General features: G+C 48.0%; 1 protein-coding gene across 1 annotated transcript in view; it reads right to left on the reverse strand.

Annotated features, from left to right (window-relative positions):
• CEBPZ (CCAAT enhancer binding protein zeta) overlaps positions 1 to 18,201 on the reverse strand; it is a 180,030-nt gene that overhangs the window by 18,007 nt on the left and 143,822 nt on the right. Inside the window, exon 13 of the mRNA XM_082251926.1 lies at positions 1,664 to 1,725. Coding sequence (XP_082108052.1) covers positions 1,664 to 1,725 — 62 coding nt within the window. The remainder of the gene's footprint in view (positions 1 to 1,663; positions 1,726 to 18,201) is intronic.

Genomic DNA, 18,201 nt, shown 5'->3' on the forward strand with positions numbered 1-18,201 from the left:
TGATTAAGGTTTTGCCACGGTATACGGTATTATCACGGTATTCAATTATTAAATTTAAATTATTACATTTCTACCTCACTTGAATTTCATTGCTGAATTTAGGGTTCACTTTTGCACATTATTATATAGTCAGTCAGTACAAACTCTGAACTAGGCCTAAAATAAGCCATCAAGCAGTGTCTGGCCTACCTGGTGATGACTGGTCCTGGTGCTCGGCTCCGATCCGATGGCCTGGTCATTAAAGGGGCAAATCCTTGTGGTCCAGAAGTGGTTAAACCTACAGGAGGACCAGTGTTTTTATTTATTAATTATTTTACTATTGCTTTAGGCCTGGTTCACATGTATGCGGGTTGGCGGCCCACATTTGCACAGGTATAGCAGCCCATTGATTTGAATAGGCTGCTATACCCTCGTCTTCCGCAGAAAAAAGGTGCATGCAGCATTTAAAAAGATATCAGTGGCCGTGAAATCCATCCTTCTTTTGTACCATGCGACTTACCAGCAGTTCCTGCTCTAGCAAGCTTTCTGTGTTTTTATATACGTGGGCCCAGCATTTAAAAACACAGTTTGCATTTGCAGGAACTGCAGGTAAGTCGCATGGTGTAAAAGAAGGATGGATTTCACACCACTGCATCTTATTAAATTCAGCATGCACCTTTTTTCAGCTGAAAACGCAGGCATAGCAGCTCAATCCCATTTGAATCCATGGGCTGCTATGCCTGTGCAAATGTGGGCCGCCAACCTGCATACATGTGAACCAGGCCTAAAACAATAGTAAAGTAATTTATAAATAAAAACACCGGTCCTCCTGCAGGTTTAACCACTTCTGGACCGCAAGGATTTGCCCCCTTAATGACCAGGCCATCGGATCGGAGCCAAGCGCCAAGGCCAGTCACTGCTTGATGGCTATATAATTATATAATGTGGGCTGCTATGCCTGTGCATATAATATATATGCTGCTATGCCAGTGTAGGTATGTGTATATATATATATATATCTATATCTATACCCATCTATCTCTATATATTTATATATATATATATATATACATACATACATACATATATATACAGATCTCTATCTATCTAGAGCTATCTATCCTAAATCGATGTAAAGGTACTTGCAGAGACTTGCCTTGTAGTAGGCAGTGTGTCGGTCTGTGTCTGAGCCCTGGAAGAAGCATGCGGGTGTGTGCTGGGAGCCGTCTGATTGGTTACAGGGAGAAGCTAAGCTCTCTCACTCTAGGATCATATTACCAGACCTGTCTCTATTGAGTGAGTGAACCATTTCATAGGAGTCAGCTCACTGAAATGTATCAATCCAAAAGGCAGACTTGGAGAGAAGATAAACACGGTATTTAAATGACCACAATAACAATACCGCGATATATCGAATTACCGAAAACCGGCATATCTCTATAGGACATTTACATTTCTTGTAAAGGATATGTCACTAGCTGCAGAACATAAAAAGGCAAAAATCTACCTCTAATATACAAGATAGCTTCCGCTGGTTTGCTACCCTTCCAAAAATGCGCACCCCAAATTGAAAAAAATACTGTTAGATGACCTTCTTTCTAAGCAGACACTACTCATACTCAAATGCAATGGTACTATTCTAGTATGCAAGATGAAAAGCATGCCTTGTGAATCACAAAAATACCTCTTCTGCAGCAGCAAACATGTCTTCTTCTTTTAATTGCCTCTTCTTTCCCTTTTTTAGTTCTGTATAAGAGAAAACAAAGTTTCCTTGACATTTACAAAATGAACAGGCAAGCTTTATGAAATTACAAAACAGAATTCAATGAAAACAAAAAATAATTTTTGTTCTTGCAAAATTCTATTGTTACTGGAGTCTTTTGAGAGCCACATTAATTCAGAAACAGGCGGGTTATGCTTCCTCCTACAGGAGGTTAAAGACACTAACAACCAGAGAACCTTTAAGCCAGATCCTGTATGATACCTCTTATACCCAGAGTGACGTAGTTTTATGAAAAAGCAGTAACAGGAAAAAAACAAAAAAACTAAACAAAAAAAAAAAAAACAGAGTGGGTCCTGTGAGTCTCAATTTTTACAGTGAGGAACAAAGGAATTGAGTAACAGGGAGGTTAAAAAGCAGTCCACCTGAGAAGTGGGCAATGGCCACTGAAGGGCCCATAAGGAGGATTTGGCAACTGCCTGGAAATCTGAACTACCCTAAGAATCAACAGCAGAATCTGAACATATTGTGGAATACCTCCCTGAAAGAATGGGGAATCGGGCAATGACCAAGAGAAAGTCAGAGGTTTAACCTGATAATCAAGACCAGGACTGGAGAGATCACTACTAAAAGGGGATGGATGACCCCACCTGAAGGAACACTAAGCCTGAACCAGAGAGTGACTGACTACCTGATGAGGAAATAGATGACTACCTGACATGAATACCCTACGAGGAAATAGATGAACAACGTGATGTGGTTTACAGGAAAAAAAAACAGTGAGACAAATCCCCAGGATAACAGGTCCCCAAAAATAGCTTTGGACAAAACAGGTCGACATAGGATCCAAGGTCTTAAAACTCCACACTGCTAGGATTTAGGGAAGGAAGGTTCCATGATAAGAACAAGATCTCCTGGCTAGGTAACAAATCTTGCAAACAAGGTCTCCATAGAACTCAAGAAAACCAAGGAAATTATGTAATCCTGCTTGAAAAAAATTGGATTTTTGACTTACTGTAAAATCAATTTCTCTGAGATGTTCATTGATGGACACAGCTCCTGATATTCATAACCATTGGGTTATACTGCCCCCTATAGGAGTAGGACACTAGGCAGAAAAGAATTCTGGCTAAACTCATGGGCAGTCCCAGGGGTATAATCCCTCTCTGCTATACCCACTCAGTTTTGTTACAAGCAGTGTCAGGAGAATTTTAACTCCACAGAGGGGTGGGTGCGGTGTACGTCCATGGACATCAGAGAAATGGATTTTGCGGTAAGAAAAAAATCCCTTTTTCTCTTTTGTTCAATGACGGACACAGCTCCTGATGTTCATAACCATTGGAAAGTCCCAAAGCAGTGTTAAACATGAGGGGCGGGTACAACAAAAAATTCCCAAGGCTAAACATTAGCCAACCAGGCAACAGGAGTTCAACCAAAACAACTGGACCCCAAAAAAAACAACACAGCCTCAAAGAGGATGTAGTCCTCTTAAACAGCAGCCTGCAAAACTTGTAGCCAAAGGAAGCATCCACACATGCCTACACATCCACTTTATAAAACTTTGTAAAAGTGTGCACTGACAACCAGGTGAACCAGAGGCCTTGCAAACGTGCCTCACTGACGCCTGACGACAGAAGGCCCAGGAGGCACTAAGCGCCCTAGTAGAGTGCGCCTTGAAGGGTAAAGGAGGAATCTGACCCCTGATGGAATAGGCCTGAACCACCATCTCTCTGATCCATCTACAAATGGTCGCAGAGGAAGCAGCCAACCGTTTTCGAGGTCCATCCGTGAGCAGAAAAAGTCTGACTTCCTGAAAGACTCCGTAGCTGCCAGGTACACCCTAATTGCCCGGAACACATCCAAGGCTTGCAAGGCAATTTCCTTTGGATGTTTAGGCCTGGGACACAGGAAAGGCAATACAATGTCATCATTGAGACAATTGAGTACTGTCCGTGATACTTTTTTTATTTGCACTAACATACAATTTTTCAGGACAAGCTTTCGGGGTATGTCCCCTTCATCAAGATCCAAGAGTACTGCTTGGATCTTGATGAAGGGGACATACCCCGAAAGCTTGTCCTGAAAAATTGTATGTTAGTGCAAATAAAAAAAGTATCACGGACAGTACTCAATTGTCTCTGTCGCAAGTGCACTAATACGGCTACAATTACCTCAAGCACAATGTCATCATTCAAATGAAAATCAGAGACAACCTTTGGAAGGAATGACAGACAGGGGCGAAGAACCATCTTATCCCTGTGAATCACCAGGTAAGGTGAACGACAGGATAATGCAGTCTGTTGCGACACCCTGCACGCAGAGGTGAAAGCCACTTAAAAGACCACCTTATGGGACAACACAAGCAGGGGAATCTCCCGAATATTTTCAAAGGGAGGCTTCTGTAGAGCTGACTGCACCAAATTAAGATCCCAAGGCGGCAACAGAGCCCGCACTGGAGGAACCAAATGTCGGGCACCCTGACGAAAGGTACACACCGGGGAGTATGTGGCCAAAGGTCATTGGAAGAAGGTCCGCCAAAGCCGATACCTGGCCCTTGAAGGTACTCCAGGCCAATTTCTGTTCAACCTCCTGTTGAAGGAAGGTTAAAAACCGACTCACACCACGCAATATATGTCTTCCACATATGATGGTAGACCTTCCTAGAAGTAGATTTCCTAGCTTTCAACAGTATAGGGATTACCGACACAGATAAACCCCTATCCTTCAGCTCAAGGTTCCCCACCAGAGCAGAGGGAGACTCCGCTCGCAGAAGGAGATTGTCTAAGTAGCCCAGTATCGCGATCCCCCATTGGCATATCAAAGCTAGCAGCGGGGCTAACACTTTTGTAAGTCCAGAGAAGCAGAGGCGAGACCAAAGGGTAACACCATAAACTGATAATGCTCCTCTCCCACAGGCGAGAACGCTGGTGACTGGCCCATATTGGAATGTAAAGGTAGGCATGCTTGATATTGATAGAAGCGAGGAAGTCTTCCTGACGCAGGGATGCCAGTACCATTGGAATGGAATACAGTCCGAACTTCTGTACCCGCACAAAGCAGTTTAGCGCCTTGAGGTCCGTGATTGGACGCACTTTGCCTTCCTTCCTGGAAGGTATGGGTAAAAACCCTGAAAATGTTCTGAGGTCGGAACCGGGATAACCAATGAAGGAAAAGGTCTTGTACCAACCCAAAAAGGCCCTGTAAGCGGTCTAAGGAGAGGCGCAAGTTGAAAGGAAAAAACCTTGCTGGGGGACAAGAGCAAAACTCGATCTAGTAGCCGGACCAAATGACTTTGTGGACGCACTTGTTTTGCACCTGGGGAGTCCATGGGTTCGGAAACCAGCGAAGACGTCCCCCCCCACCTCCAATACGGGTGAGGGCACACCTTTATGCAGAAGAAGCCTTGTCCACGGGTCTGGAGAAGCCTGATCTTGGCGTCTGCCAGAGGATCCCTTGACCAAACCACAAACCTTTGTACCTTTCTGTTGAGCCGAGACGCCAACAGATCCACCCAGGAGGTTCCCCACCGGAGACACAGCTCCACCGTATGAAGGAACCACTCCCCGTGGTTCAACGCCTGCCGACTGAACGGCAGTCCGGACTCTTCCAGCGTCCAGATCACCTGAGCAGAATGCTTGCCGAGGATGCCTCTCCAGCCGGACAGGCTGGCATCCATGGTGACCACTGTCCAATACAAGGGGAGGAAGGATTTTCTCTGCAGAAGTAAGAAGCCACTATATAAGGGACTCCTTAGTTCCCCGACTCAGATCTGATTGTCCAGAGACTGCGGAATTCTTGTCCCATTTGGTCAGAAACTCCAGTTGCAGGGACCTTGTATTGAACAGTGAAAACGAAACTGCCTCAAAACGGTAGACACCATCAGGCCCAGCACCCGCATGCAAGTCTGGAGGAACGATAATTTGTTGGACAGTAGGAGGCGAATTGCAGGTTGCAATTTCAAGAATTTGTCCAGAGGAAGGAGCACTCTGGCTAAGGTCAAGCCCAGAGTTAGGCCAAAATAGTCCAGCTTTGTGGACGGAACCAGGGCAGACTTCTGAAAATTCAAAATCGAGCAGAGTTTGTATTGTGATCTCCAGGTTCTCCACCAGAGCAGAGGGAGACTCCGCTCGCAGAGCATATCAAAGCTAGCAGCGGGGCTAACACTTTTGTGAAGTCCCGAGAAGCAGAGGCGAGACCAAAGGGTAACGCCATAAACTGATAATGCTCCTCTCCCACAGGCGAGAACGCTGGTGACTGGCCCATATTGGAATGTAAAGGTAGGCATGCTTGATATTGATAGAAGCGAGGAAATCTACCTGACGCAGGGATGCCAGCACCATTGGAATGGAATCCAGTCCGAACTTCTGTACCCGCACAAAGCAGTTTAGCGCATTGAGGTCCATGATTGGACGCACTTTGCCTTCCTTCCTGGAAGGTTTGGGTAAAAACCCTGAAAATGTTCTGAGGTCGGAACCGGGACAATAAATGAAGGAAAAGGTCTTGTACCAACCCAAACAGGCCCCTTAAGCGGTCTAGAGAGAGGCGCAAGTTGAAAGGAAAAAACCTTGCCGGGGGACAAGTGCAAAACTTGATCTTGTAGCCGGACCAAATGACTTTGTGGGCCACTTGTTTTGCACCTGGGGAGTCCATGGGTCTGGAAACCAGCGAAGACGTCCGCCCACCTCCAATACGGGTGAGGGCGTACCTTTATGCAGAAAAAGCCTTGTCCACGGGTCTGGAGAACCCTGATCTTGGCTTGCCAGCCCAGGTTTGTTTGGATCCTCCAGAAGAAACCCTGAAAGGCTTTGAGCCCTTGTTAGTCGACCCTGAGGGATGAAGAAACTTCTTATGAGCTGAGAAGGAAGGCCCACATCTACAACGAGGTTACTTGCCCTTAGTAGCCTGCGGAGGAAAAGTACTCCCCCCCCCCCCGTGAGACTTCCATCCAGGGTAGCTCCAAACAGGCGATCTCCTTAAAACTTGAGCCAAAAGACACGATGAAGTACCACTGCCAAAACAGAGAGGCGAGCCATCAGGGGAGTCATATCCAAAGAGGCATTACAGAAACTGCAGCCCCTGGACCAGCTGGTCTGCCAGCTCGGCAAAGGCAGGGGGTGCTGTTCCCCCTCTGGGTCACAGCGTAGGAACTCAGGTCAGATTTTTCGACACTAGGGCAATGGTTAATTCCGGCCTCATTGACAAACCAGCCATAGTGTGCATAGTGCGGGCCACAGCCTCTGCCCGACCGGTGAGCCGGATCCTTAAAGGCTGGGACTCTTTAACCAGAATCATGGTTGCCTTGTTTAATCTGAAAACCAGAGGGTCCACCACCAGAGGCACAGTCCACTTCTTAAGAAGGGACTCCCCATAAGGGTAATGCCTAGTAAAGCACTTAGGGACTCCACGGGGACGCTTTGGTCGCCCCCCACTCTTCACCAACAACTCTGTCTAAATGGGTAGGGAAAGGAAGCACAATTGCCGCTCTGGATGCCTTGCGAGTGCCAAAGGTCACCTGCGTCTCCATCACAGCCTCATCTGCGTCCTCCATCTTCAGGGTCTTACGCACAGATACAATCAGTGCATCCCCCAGCACCTTTTCTTGCGCGGTTACAGACATGGAAGAATTATCCTCACTAACAGAGGATTCCAGGCGCGTGGTTGTAGACCCAGTAGGGTGACCCATGTCCGCGTCGGTTAAATTAGAATTAGAATCTGATGAAACAGATGAGGCAGGGGAACGCAGGGCGCGCTTTTCGCTAACCCGATGCCCGCAAGGCACCTCCACCTGGGACACAAGGGACTCCAGGACCGCCGTTAGTGCACGGATAGATTGTTGGGACCTTGAGGGCCCCGCAGTCTCAGAGAGGGGATCAGGTGGGGAAATGTGCTCCAAAGACTCCATGAGTCACAAGGGAGAGGACCCCAGGAGAGGATCCAGGAGTCAGCACCCTAGAGGCAGAGTCACAGCTAGGTGGTGCTGTGCTGTGGTGGAAAAGCGCGGGATCAGAGGCAGCTGAGCGTGTGTGTGGAGTGGAGCGCATGTGTGAGGGAGGGAGGGAGAGAGTGAGTGAGAGCCGAGTGACTGAGCCGAGATAACAGTGAGTACAGTACCCCCTCCCAGAAGTGTGGACGAGCGGAAAAACCAGGATCCTTCCCCCACCGAGTCAGAGAGAGAGAGCGCCCCCCCCCCCCCTACACACACAGACAGAGAGGCAGGGGGGACCGGGAGTGATGAGAGACCACATCATACCCCACTAGCTGGCTGACAAGACCAGGAAGTCACAGAGGAGGAAGGGGGAGCAGAAGACTGACTGACTGAGGAGAGAGGGAGAAATCGCTGACAAGGACTGCAAGTGTCAGCTTACAGGAGCACAGGGATACACACTTGGTAAGTAAAGACTGTGACGTGACTGGGTGACTGAGGGTGTGAGGTGTAGTGTCAGTGGGTACTGTGTGGCTGAATATCAGTGAGTACTTGAGTGTCAGTGAGGGTGTGTCAGTGAGTGTGAGTGTCAGTGAGGGTGTGTCAGTGAGTGAGAGTCAGTCCGTGTCAGTGACTGCATGAGTGTCATTGAGCGTCAGTGACTGCGTGAGTGCCAAGGAGAGTCAGTGAGTGTCAGTGTGTCAGTGAGTGAGTGTCAGGGAGCGTCAGTGAGTGAGTGTCAGTGACCTCGTGAGCATCAGTGAATGCGTGAGCGTCAGTGAGTGTCAGTGAGCGTCAGTGTGTCAGTGAGCAAGTGTCAGGGAGCGTCAGTGAGTGAGTGTCAGTGACCTCGTGAATGTCAGTGAATGCGTGAGCGTCAGTGTCAGTGACTTCGTGAGGTTCAGTGAGTGTTAGTGAGTGGCAGTAACTGCGTGAGTGTCGCGGAGAACCAGAGGGCGAGAAAAGTAGAGTTAGGAAGCTAGTCAGCCACACAGGACAGACTTAAATTACTGAATCCCCATCAGATTAGATTAGTAGGTACAATGCCCAGCGGGTGTGGAGATGCGATTCGGTGTACATCTTGTGGCATGTATATGTTCCTCTATCAGGAGATTGAGGGCAAATACAACTGCACAAAATGTAAGCACGTTGCTTCCCTGAAAGCTCAGGTCCTGAATATAGGGAAGCAACTGGCAACACTGAAAAGAATGTCCATACTGAAGGAGAGCTGGGAACGGACCTGTCAGGTGCAGGCAGGGGCCTGCACAGAGGAGGGCGGAGATACAAGGGGGCAGGCATCAGAGCAGAGTAGATGGGTGACAGTTAGGAGGGGTAGAAGGGAACAAGGCAAGGAGGCCGGTCCCGGGCTGGAGCACCCAAATAAATATGCCCTGTTGCGTGATGTTGGGGAAACCAGTCAAGGACCAGCATTGCTGGAGCAGAGTGACATACCTAGCTGCAAGGGGAAGAACTCCTCCAGTGAGGATGGGAGAAAGGAAAGACAGGTTCTGGTGGTAGGGGACTCAATTATAAGGACAGACAGTGCAATCTGACACAAAGACTGTATGTGCCGAACTGTCTGTTGTTTACCGGGCGCTCGGGTTCAGCACATCACGGATCGGGTGGAATGATTACTGGGTGGGGCTGGGGAAGACCCAGCTGTCATGGTACACGTGGGTACCAATGACAGACAGAGGGAGCTGGAGAGTGCTAAAAAAATATTTCAGGGACTTAGGAGCTAAGTTGAGGAGTAGGACCTCCAAGGTAGTATTTTCAGAAATACTACATGTACCTCGAGCCACACCAAAGAGGCAGCGGGAGATTAGGGAAGTTAACAAGTGGCTAAGGAGCTTGTGTAGTAGGGAGGGTTTTGGGTTCCTGGAGAACTGGGCCGACTTCTCAGTCATCTAACCGGCTCTTTAGTAGGGACGGATTGCACCTAAATGGGTGCAACCGTACTGGGTGAGAAGATGGCCAACAAGTTAGAGGGGCTTTTAACATAGGTGATTGGGGGGAGGGTACAGTTGTAGAATTAGCCAGCAGTGAGCAAGGTTCAGCGGGCACAAATGGGGACATTAGCGGTAGGGTGTTCAGAGTTCCTAAATCCAAGGTGGGTACGGGGAAAATCACAAGAGCAGCCTGAAAACAACATCGAATGAGAATATAGTATGCAACAGGACAAAATTAGGAGGTTTGTATACCAATGCTAGAAGCCTGGCCAATAAGATGGGAGAGTTCGAGCTGCTGATGTATGAGGAGGACTTAGACTTTGTGGGGATTACAGAGACTTGGTTAGACAGCTCTCATGATTGGCTGGTGACCATTCAGAGTTATTCCCTTTATCGCAGAGATAGAGAAGGTAAAAAGGGGGAGGGGTATCTGTATATTATGAACAGTGCACAGGTAGATATGAGGGATGATATTAAAAATGGAGCTATGGACGAGGTAGAATCCCTATGGGTAGAACTTCAAAGGGAAGGAACTATGGGGAAAGTAATTTTGGGTGTATGCTATAGGCCCCCAAACCAGAGGGAGGAGGAGGTGGACCTACTCTAAAAGATTGGATTGGCAGCAAAGATGGAAAATGTCATTATAATGGGGGACTTTAATTATCCAGATATAGACTGGGCAGAAGGAACCACGCATTCATCTAAGGCTCGGCAGTTCCTAAATGTTTTGCAGGATAATTATATGGGTCAGATGGTGAACGCACCGACAACAATCAATGCGGTATTAGACCTACTGATTACCAACAATACAGACCTGCTCACGGATATAGAAATATGGGGCAAGTTAGGAAACAGTGACCATAGGTCAATAAGTTTCAGTATTAATCATAGTAACAGGAAACACAAGGGTAATATAAGAACAATGAATTTCAAAAGAGCCAACTTCCCAAAACTGCGTTCTTTGGTAGAAAATATCAAATGGGATAGAACCCTGGGAACAAAGAACACGGAGGAAAAATGGGAGTGCTTCAAGAGCATACTAAACAAAGGGATTGGCCAGTGCATCCATCCCAAAGCGAAATAATTTTAAAAGAGCAAAACTAAACCCTGGGTGGCTAAACTCCAACATAAAAATGCATATTAACACTGAAGAAAAGGCCTTCAAAAAATACAAGGCCGAGGGGTCATTGTCAGCAGTCAAGCATTACAAAGAGTGTAATAAGAAATGTAAAGGTGAAATCAAGGCGGATAAAATAGAACACGAGAGACATATAGCGGAAGAGAGTAAAAAAAAACCCCAAGAAATTCTTTAAGTATATAAATAGTAAGAAAGCGAGGCCAGAACACATTGGCCCCATAAAAACGACGAAGGGAATCTGGCCACAGAGGACAGAGAAAAGGCGAAAGTGTTAAATAATTTCTTCTCTTCAGTCTTCACAAAAGAATTGAGGGGGTACACTAACACAGCATGTAATGCATACTAAATAATACACCTCAGGAAGTACCCCCATGGCTAACAGAGGATAGACTTCGAAATAAACTAGAGAAACTTAACATAAATAAATCACCGGGACCGGATGGCTTGCACCCAAGGGTTCTTAAAGAGCTCAGCCAGATGATAGCCAGACCATTATTCTTGATCTTTAAGGATAGTCTACAGACGGGTATGGTGCCAGCTGATTGTAAAAAAAGCCAATGTGGTACCAATATTTAAAAAAGGGCCGAGATATATCCCGGGTAACTATAGGCCGGTCAGTCTAACATCAGTAGTCTGCAAAATTTTGGAGGGGATGTTAAGAGACTATATACAAGACTTAAGTAAGGAGAACGGTAATATTAGTAGTAATCAGCATGGATTCATGAAAAATCGTTCTTGCCAGACCAATCTATCTATTAACCTTCTACAATGAAGTGAGATAAAGGAAAGCCTGTGGATGTGGTGTATCTGGACTTTGCAAAGGCATTTCACACAGTTCCCCACAAACCCTTACTGTACAAACTAAGCTACATAGGTATGGACCATAAAGGTGAGTACCTGGATAGAGTAGAGATGCACCGAAATTTTGGCCACCGAAATTTTCAGACGAAAATGGGCCCATCCCATTTCGGCCGAAAATGGGTTGAAAAAGCCGAAATTAATGGCCGCTGTGAGGAAGGAGGGCGCAGCGCAGGTTTGAAAAGTCCCGCCTCTGGCCAGCCACCCGCCTCTCAATGTTGTCCCTACTATGATTATGTGTATTAGGGCTGAAACAACTAATCGACTAAATCGATAATAATCGATACTTACAATCGTTGTCAACGATTGTCATTATCGATTAGTTTCTCCGTCGATTAGTTGTGCTGCTTTGTGAAGTTTCCCCGCCTATCAGCAAGCTGTCTGCTCTGTGAAGCCGACGGCTGCATTCACTGTCTCTCTCTCTCTCACAGCTCTGCACTTCCGTGACTTCCCCCCCCTCCCTCCTTCCCCCTCCTTTCCTCTCTGCCTTTCCTCTCCGCCCTCTTGCTGATGTCAGTGAGGGAGTGAGTCATATCAAGGCAGAAAAGAGGACAGAAGCAGCAGAACGTGAGTGCCGAGATTCGAGCTACAGTGTCCTGTGACTGTCCATGCACTGTCCTGCCAAAAAATATAATAAAAGCTTCTCCAGATAAAAGTTAATATTCCTTATAAAGTGCAATATTCTAATAGAAAAATAAGTGATTAAAAACGTCCATATAGCACATAAAGGGGGTCTTTCTATGCTGCCTATTTCATATCTATGGCTGACATGGATGTTTTTATTCACTTATTTTTCTATTATAATATTGCACCTTATAAGGAATATTAACTCTTATCTAGATAAGCATTTATTATATTATTTACAGTATATAGGAGCTTAATTAAGAAAAAAAAAAAAAAAAAAAGTTTTGGTATAAGGCTCGGTTCACATTTGTGCGATGCGGGAAGGCTGCGAATATGCAGCGTGTTCCCGCATCACATCCGCACAAGAGGCAGTTCACACTGCCATATGCGATACGCAGGGGGTGTCAATTAAATGTTAACGACACCCCCAGTTTGATTGCATATCGCAGTGCGATCTGACAGTTTGCACAGAATCGGATCGTACAACTGTGAACCACTGTGCGGTGCGATCCGATCCTGAGGCGGCTCAAAAAATGCCTCATGTGCGAGTTTGCTGCGGATGCACTGCGAATTCAGCCATACAAAGTGTATGGCTGAACTCGCATCCGCACATGAGATCGCATGTAATTTAGGAGCAGTGCGCTCCGAATTACATGTGATCTCGCAAACCGCACAAGTGTGAACCGGCACTAAGTACCCGCACAAAAGTCGTACATGACCCTTTTTTTCAGCCGCATCAGGATTGGATCGCACAGTGGTTCACACTTGTGCGATCCGATCCTGTGCGAACTGTCAGATCGCACTGCGATATGCGATCAAACTGGGGGTGTCGTTAACATTTAATTGACACCCCCTGCGTATCGCATATGGCAGTGTAAACTGCCTCTTGTGCAGATGCGATGCGGGAACAGGCTGCGAATACGCAGCCTTCCAGCATCGCACAAGTGTGAACCGGCACTTACACTCTTTTTGCTCATTATTATTTTAAATAAATGAAAAAAAAAGGCATATTGAGTTTATTTTATCCGATTAATCGAAAAAATAATCGGCAACTAATCGATTATTAAAATAATCGTTAGTTGCAGCCCTAATGTGTATGAATGAACTGACACACCGGGCGGGAGAGCGGCCTCTAATAGCTATAACTATGTGAGCGCTTCGCTTCCCTGTCATGCGGGTATCTTCGCTGACAGGGAAGTGAAGCGCTCACATAGTTATAGCTATTAGCGGCCGCTCGACCGCCCTCCCACCCGGTGTGTCAGTTCATTCATACACATAGTCCCGTGGTATCAAAGTGACCGACAAGCATGGCCAGCATCTCAGCACTGCTAGGACAGTAAACATAATGCATTCTGCCCAGTACAGAAGCTTCCTCCTAAACCTGGTGCAGATCTACTGAGATGTGACTGATGGCAACATTGTATTCTTCATGCAGCTATAGCTTATCTATCTTAGATGCCGGTATCACATTCTCACACATATCTTCAAGAGGTGCTGAGCTGCACCCAGCGAGAGTTTGTCAAGCTGTACTTATTACTTATGGAATGCAGTGCAACCCCGTGGCTCAGACATGCATTTTTTTTTTCCCCTTTGTCAGGGACATGCCTACTTCTCCATGTAACTCACCTCATACCTACCCCAATGAGCACTGACCCCCACTACTGGCTCAGCTGCCAGCACCAGCCTTTCCAAAAAATACATTTTTGCAAAAACGCAGGAAATTGAAGCAATCTTAAACACATTCAACAATCTGCTTTGTTGTCCAAGCTCTCTTTAGAGACTATAATGAGCGTTTCATCAGAACTGGGCTGCAAAGCCAGTAAAGCAAAGAGGAATCTTAGAAGCCATGTTTCCAAGCTGAAACAGGCATGGGACTTATTATGGCACAGATCGACGAATAGGGGGCGCTGAGGTGAGGTTAATTACCAATGGTATTTGTATTATGCAGCATGAGGGGGTTAATGTATTGCCACTGGTCACTGATGCATTAGTGACCAACCAGTGGCAGTTAATTAACCCCTTTGTGCTACATTAGTGCAACCAGTATCAGTGCAGCCAGTGTTGATTAACACTGACACTGGTGCCACTAATGCAGCACAAAGGGGTTAATTAACTGCCACCGGTCGGTCACTAATGCATCAGTGACAATACATTAACCTCCTCATGCTGCTTAATACAAATACCATTGGCAAATAAATTAACCACTTGCCAACCCGTCACAGTACATATACTGCAACAGGGTGGCAGCTACAGGTGCACGTCGCTGCCTGTTTTTTTTGTATGTCCCTGTTCTATCCATTTAAAATCATTTGGGGGGGGGGGAGTCATTTTCGGTTTTTGGCCAAGGGCATCCTGAATTTTCGGTTTCGGTCCAGAATTTTCATTTCGGTGCATCCCTAGTTACAGTCTAGCGAAAACGCTTAGGCACCAACATAACGCGTTTTAGGTCAGTGACTCGCGACAAATGTGTCAACTAGGCGAAAAAAGGAGACACCTTTTGGGGAGCTGCGGGTACCTAAGGGGACCGGCGGCACCTCCGACGCAGCAGCATCCTCCAATTTTTGGCCTCCACCCATACAATCAGTGCATCCACCAGCGCCGTTGCATGCGTGGCTGCAGTAGAAGAGGAATCATCGTCACTATCAGAGCACTCAAAGTGCGTGGACGCTACATACTAAGCTCACCGTGAAATATCACAAACAGAATTGTTGCATAGACACAAAACAGGCAGGTGAGGGTCGCTGACAGCGATCCCGCAAGGGAAGGCCAACCCAGGGCCCCCAAATGGACCACTTACTGGACCCCGGGGGGGGGGGGGGAATGGGGGCTGCCCTCCGAGCCCCTACTTAGAGGCCCACATGAAAATAAATGGCCCCCTTAAAGGTGGGCCGCCCGCCGTGACACGGACACGCAGGCAAGGCACCCAGAGGGTCCCCAAGCACTAAAAGGGGGGGTGCCCTACGCAAAACTGCAGCATGATGTCATCAAACAAAGGTGACGCCTCCCCGCAGGGAAGGAGCCAAGCTGGCCAGGGGGCCTAGTAAGCCGCGGCCTAGCCCAGCCGCACAGATCCTATCCAAGGGGAGGCGGGTGGCTACAGGACACTCACAGGGAGCCCCCCCCCCCCCGAGGCGCCCACTCGGCCGCAATCCACGGCCCAGTAGGTCGCAAGCCGCAGCCCAAATTTCTGAGGGTGCCTCGCCGCCTGCACACAATGCCGGAGCCGCCCGCCCAGGAACAACGGAGGACAGGGTGGATGCCCAAACGGAGGCTCAAGCCACCCTCACTGGGGCCTCCCAAAATAGTGTTAGGCTGCTCCCCTGCTCCATTCGCTCCCCAAGCCCAACAACAGCTGGGAACCCTAAGGACCCACTTCACAGGTCACTAACCCCCCCAAGGTGACTAAGGACCCCGTTATAACCCCCCGGTGTGCGTCTGGAGAAAACCGACCAGCAGCAGCCCCAAAGTAAGTCCCCTTCAGAGCACATGGCAAAAGCCAGCTCACAAACTCCAGAAAAAAGGAGGGGGGGTGGGGGTAAGGGGATACAGAAGATCCACGGTGACCCTAGAGGGGCTGGGGAGGAGGGGAACCTGTGTGTCCCGCAGACCTAGGGAGGGGCCCCCGTCCACCCCAAAACTATCAAGGGGGTGAGGGGGAAAAGCTACTTACCATACCCTGGAACCAGGTGGGCACTGCTCCGGACAGATCACCTCTCCACCGGACGGGGGGTGCTGTCAGCCAGGAGAAATGCTGCGAACCAGGTAGTATGTGTCTGACCTAACGCGAAGTTGAGGCCTGCACACACTCTAGAATATCCAGTCCATCACCCAGTCCAGCAGTTGATTGTAATGCTAGGACCAGAGATTCCCATCAAGGAACTAGGTACTCCTGACGAGGCAGAAAAAAAATATGAATGCCTATAGCAGGAAGTGGGAGCATACCCCCTGGGACTGCCCCATAGGCGTGGTAAAGCTTTTTCCTGCCTAGTATCCTACTCCTGTAGGGGGCAGCATAACCCAATAGTTAAGAAGATTCTGGAGCTGTGTCCATCAACAAACAAAAGAGAAAATTGGATTTTTGACTTACCGTAAAAAATCCTTTTCTCTTAAGCTCATTGACAGACGCAGTCCTCTGATTAATATCAGTAGGGTTATACTGCCCCCTACAGGAGTAGGACACTAGGCAGGAAAAACGTTCTGGCCACACCTTAGGGGCAGTCCCAGAGGGTATATCCTCTCTCTCCCTGCTACAGGATGTCAGTTATGTCACAAAGCAGTGTCAGAGAATTTAACCCAACCCAACTAAAAATAGAGGGGCGGGTACTGCGTCTGTCAATGAGCTTAAGAGAAAAGGATTTTACGGTAAGTCAAAAATCCAATTTTCTCTGTCGCTCATTGACAGACGCATTCCTTTTTGATAAATATCAGTAGGGACGTCCCAAAGCAGTGCCACAAATGAGGGGTGGGATAACGGAAATCAAAATCCAATCCAGAAAGCCCAACCGTTGCCAACCAGAAGTCTTAAAGGCTCATCAGACAAAAGGATGAGACTCAACTGAAAACCCAACAGAAAAAAACCCTCGAGGTAGACCACCGGTCTCCTCAAACAGCGGCCTGCAGAACCTTGTGGCCAAAAGAGGCATCCGCCGATGCCAGCACATCAACTTTGTAAAATTTTGTAAAGGTATGAACCGACGACCAGGTAGCCGCCTTGCAAACCTGAACCACTGACGCCTGATAGCGGAAGGCCCAGGAAGCACTAAGCGCCCGAGTGGAGTGCACCTTAACAGGGAACGGAGGAACCTGACCCTTAATAGAATAAGCCTGTACCACCGTCTGTCTGATCCATCTGGAGATAGTCGCGGCAGATGCAGGCAACCCCTTTCTAGGGCCATCCGTGATCACAAACAGTGAATCCGTCTTACGGAAAGATTCCGTAGTGGTCAAGTACACCCTAATCGCCCGAACCACATCCAAGGAGTGGAACGCAAACTCCCGAGGATGACTGGGCTTAAGACACAGGGAAGGTAGCACAATAGCCTCATTTAGATGAAAATCTGAAACCACCTTAGGGAGGAAGGATGGATTCGGACGAAGAACCACCTTATCCCTATGAACCACCAGATATGGTGAACGACAGGACAATGCGGCCAGTTCTGACACCCTGCGTGCAGAAGTGATAGCCACCAGAAAGGCCACCTTCTGGGATAAAGCAAGCAAGGGAATCTCCCTAATATTTTCAAAGGGAGGTTTCTGGAGAACCGACAACACCAAATTAAGATCCCAGGGCGGCAAGGGCGCGTGCACCGGCGGTGCCAGGTGTCGCACCCCCTGGATGAAATTCCGCACTAAGGAATGAGTAGCCAGAGGCTTCTGAAAGAAGATTGCTAATGCTGAAACCTGACCCTTGATAGTGCTCAAGGCCAGTTTCTGCTCAACCCCCTGTTGCAGAAAAGCCAATATTCGGGCCACCGAGTAAGAATGTGGAGGAAACCCAAAGGATTCACACCACGCGATATAAGACTTCCATGTGCGATGATAGAATTTTCCGGAAGTCGCTTTCCTCGCTTTAATTAGAGTAGGAATAACTGAAGCTGACAACCCCTTGTCCTTCAGCACCTGGGTCTCAACAGCCAGGCCGTTAAAGCCAGCGATCGTAAAGCAGGATGGAAGATCGGTCCCTGAGACAGCAGATCCTCCCTGAGAGGAAGTCGCCAAGGAGCGTCTGCGACCAGCCTGACCAGGTCGGCGTACCAAGCCCGACGAGGCCAGTCCGGAGCCACCAGGATAACTGGAATTCCCTCCACCTCTATCCTGCGAAGAAGTTTCGGCAGCAATTTGAGGGGAGGGAAGGCATACAGTAGCTGATACTGCCCCCACGGGGCGACCAGCGCGTCTGCGGCATCCGCTAGAGGATCGTGGGAGCGGGCTACAAACCTCCGCACCTTCCTGTTGAGTCGAGATGCCAACAGATCTACATCTGGGGTGCCCCAACGAAGGCACAGTTGGT

Source organism: Pelophylax lessonae, assembly GCF_965119305.1.
Source record: "Pelophylax lessonae genome assembly, chromosome: 3".
Taxonomy (NCBI): domain Eukaryota; kingdom Metazoa; phylum Chordata; class Amphibia; order Anura; family Ranidae; genus Pelophylax; species Pelophylax lessonae.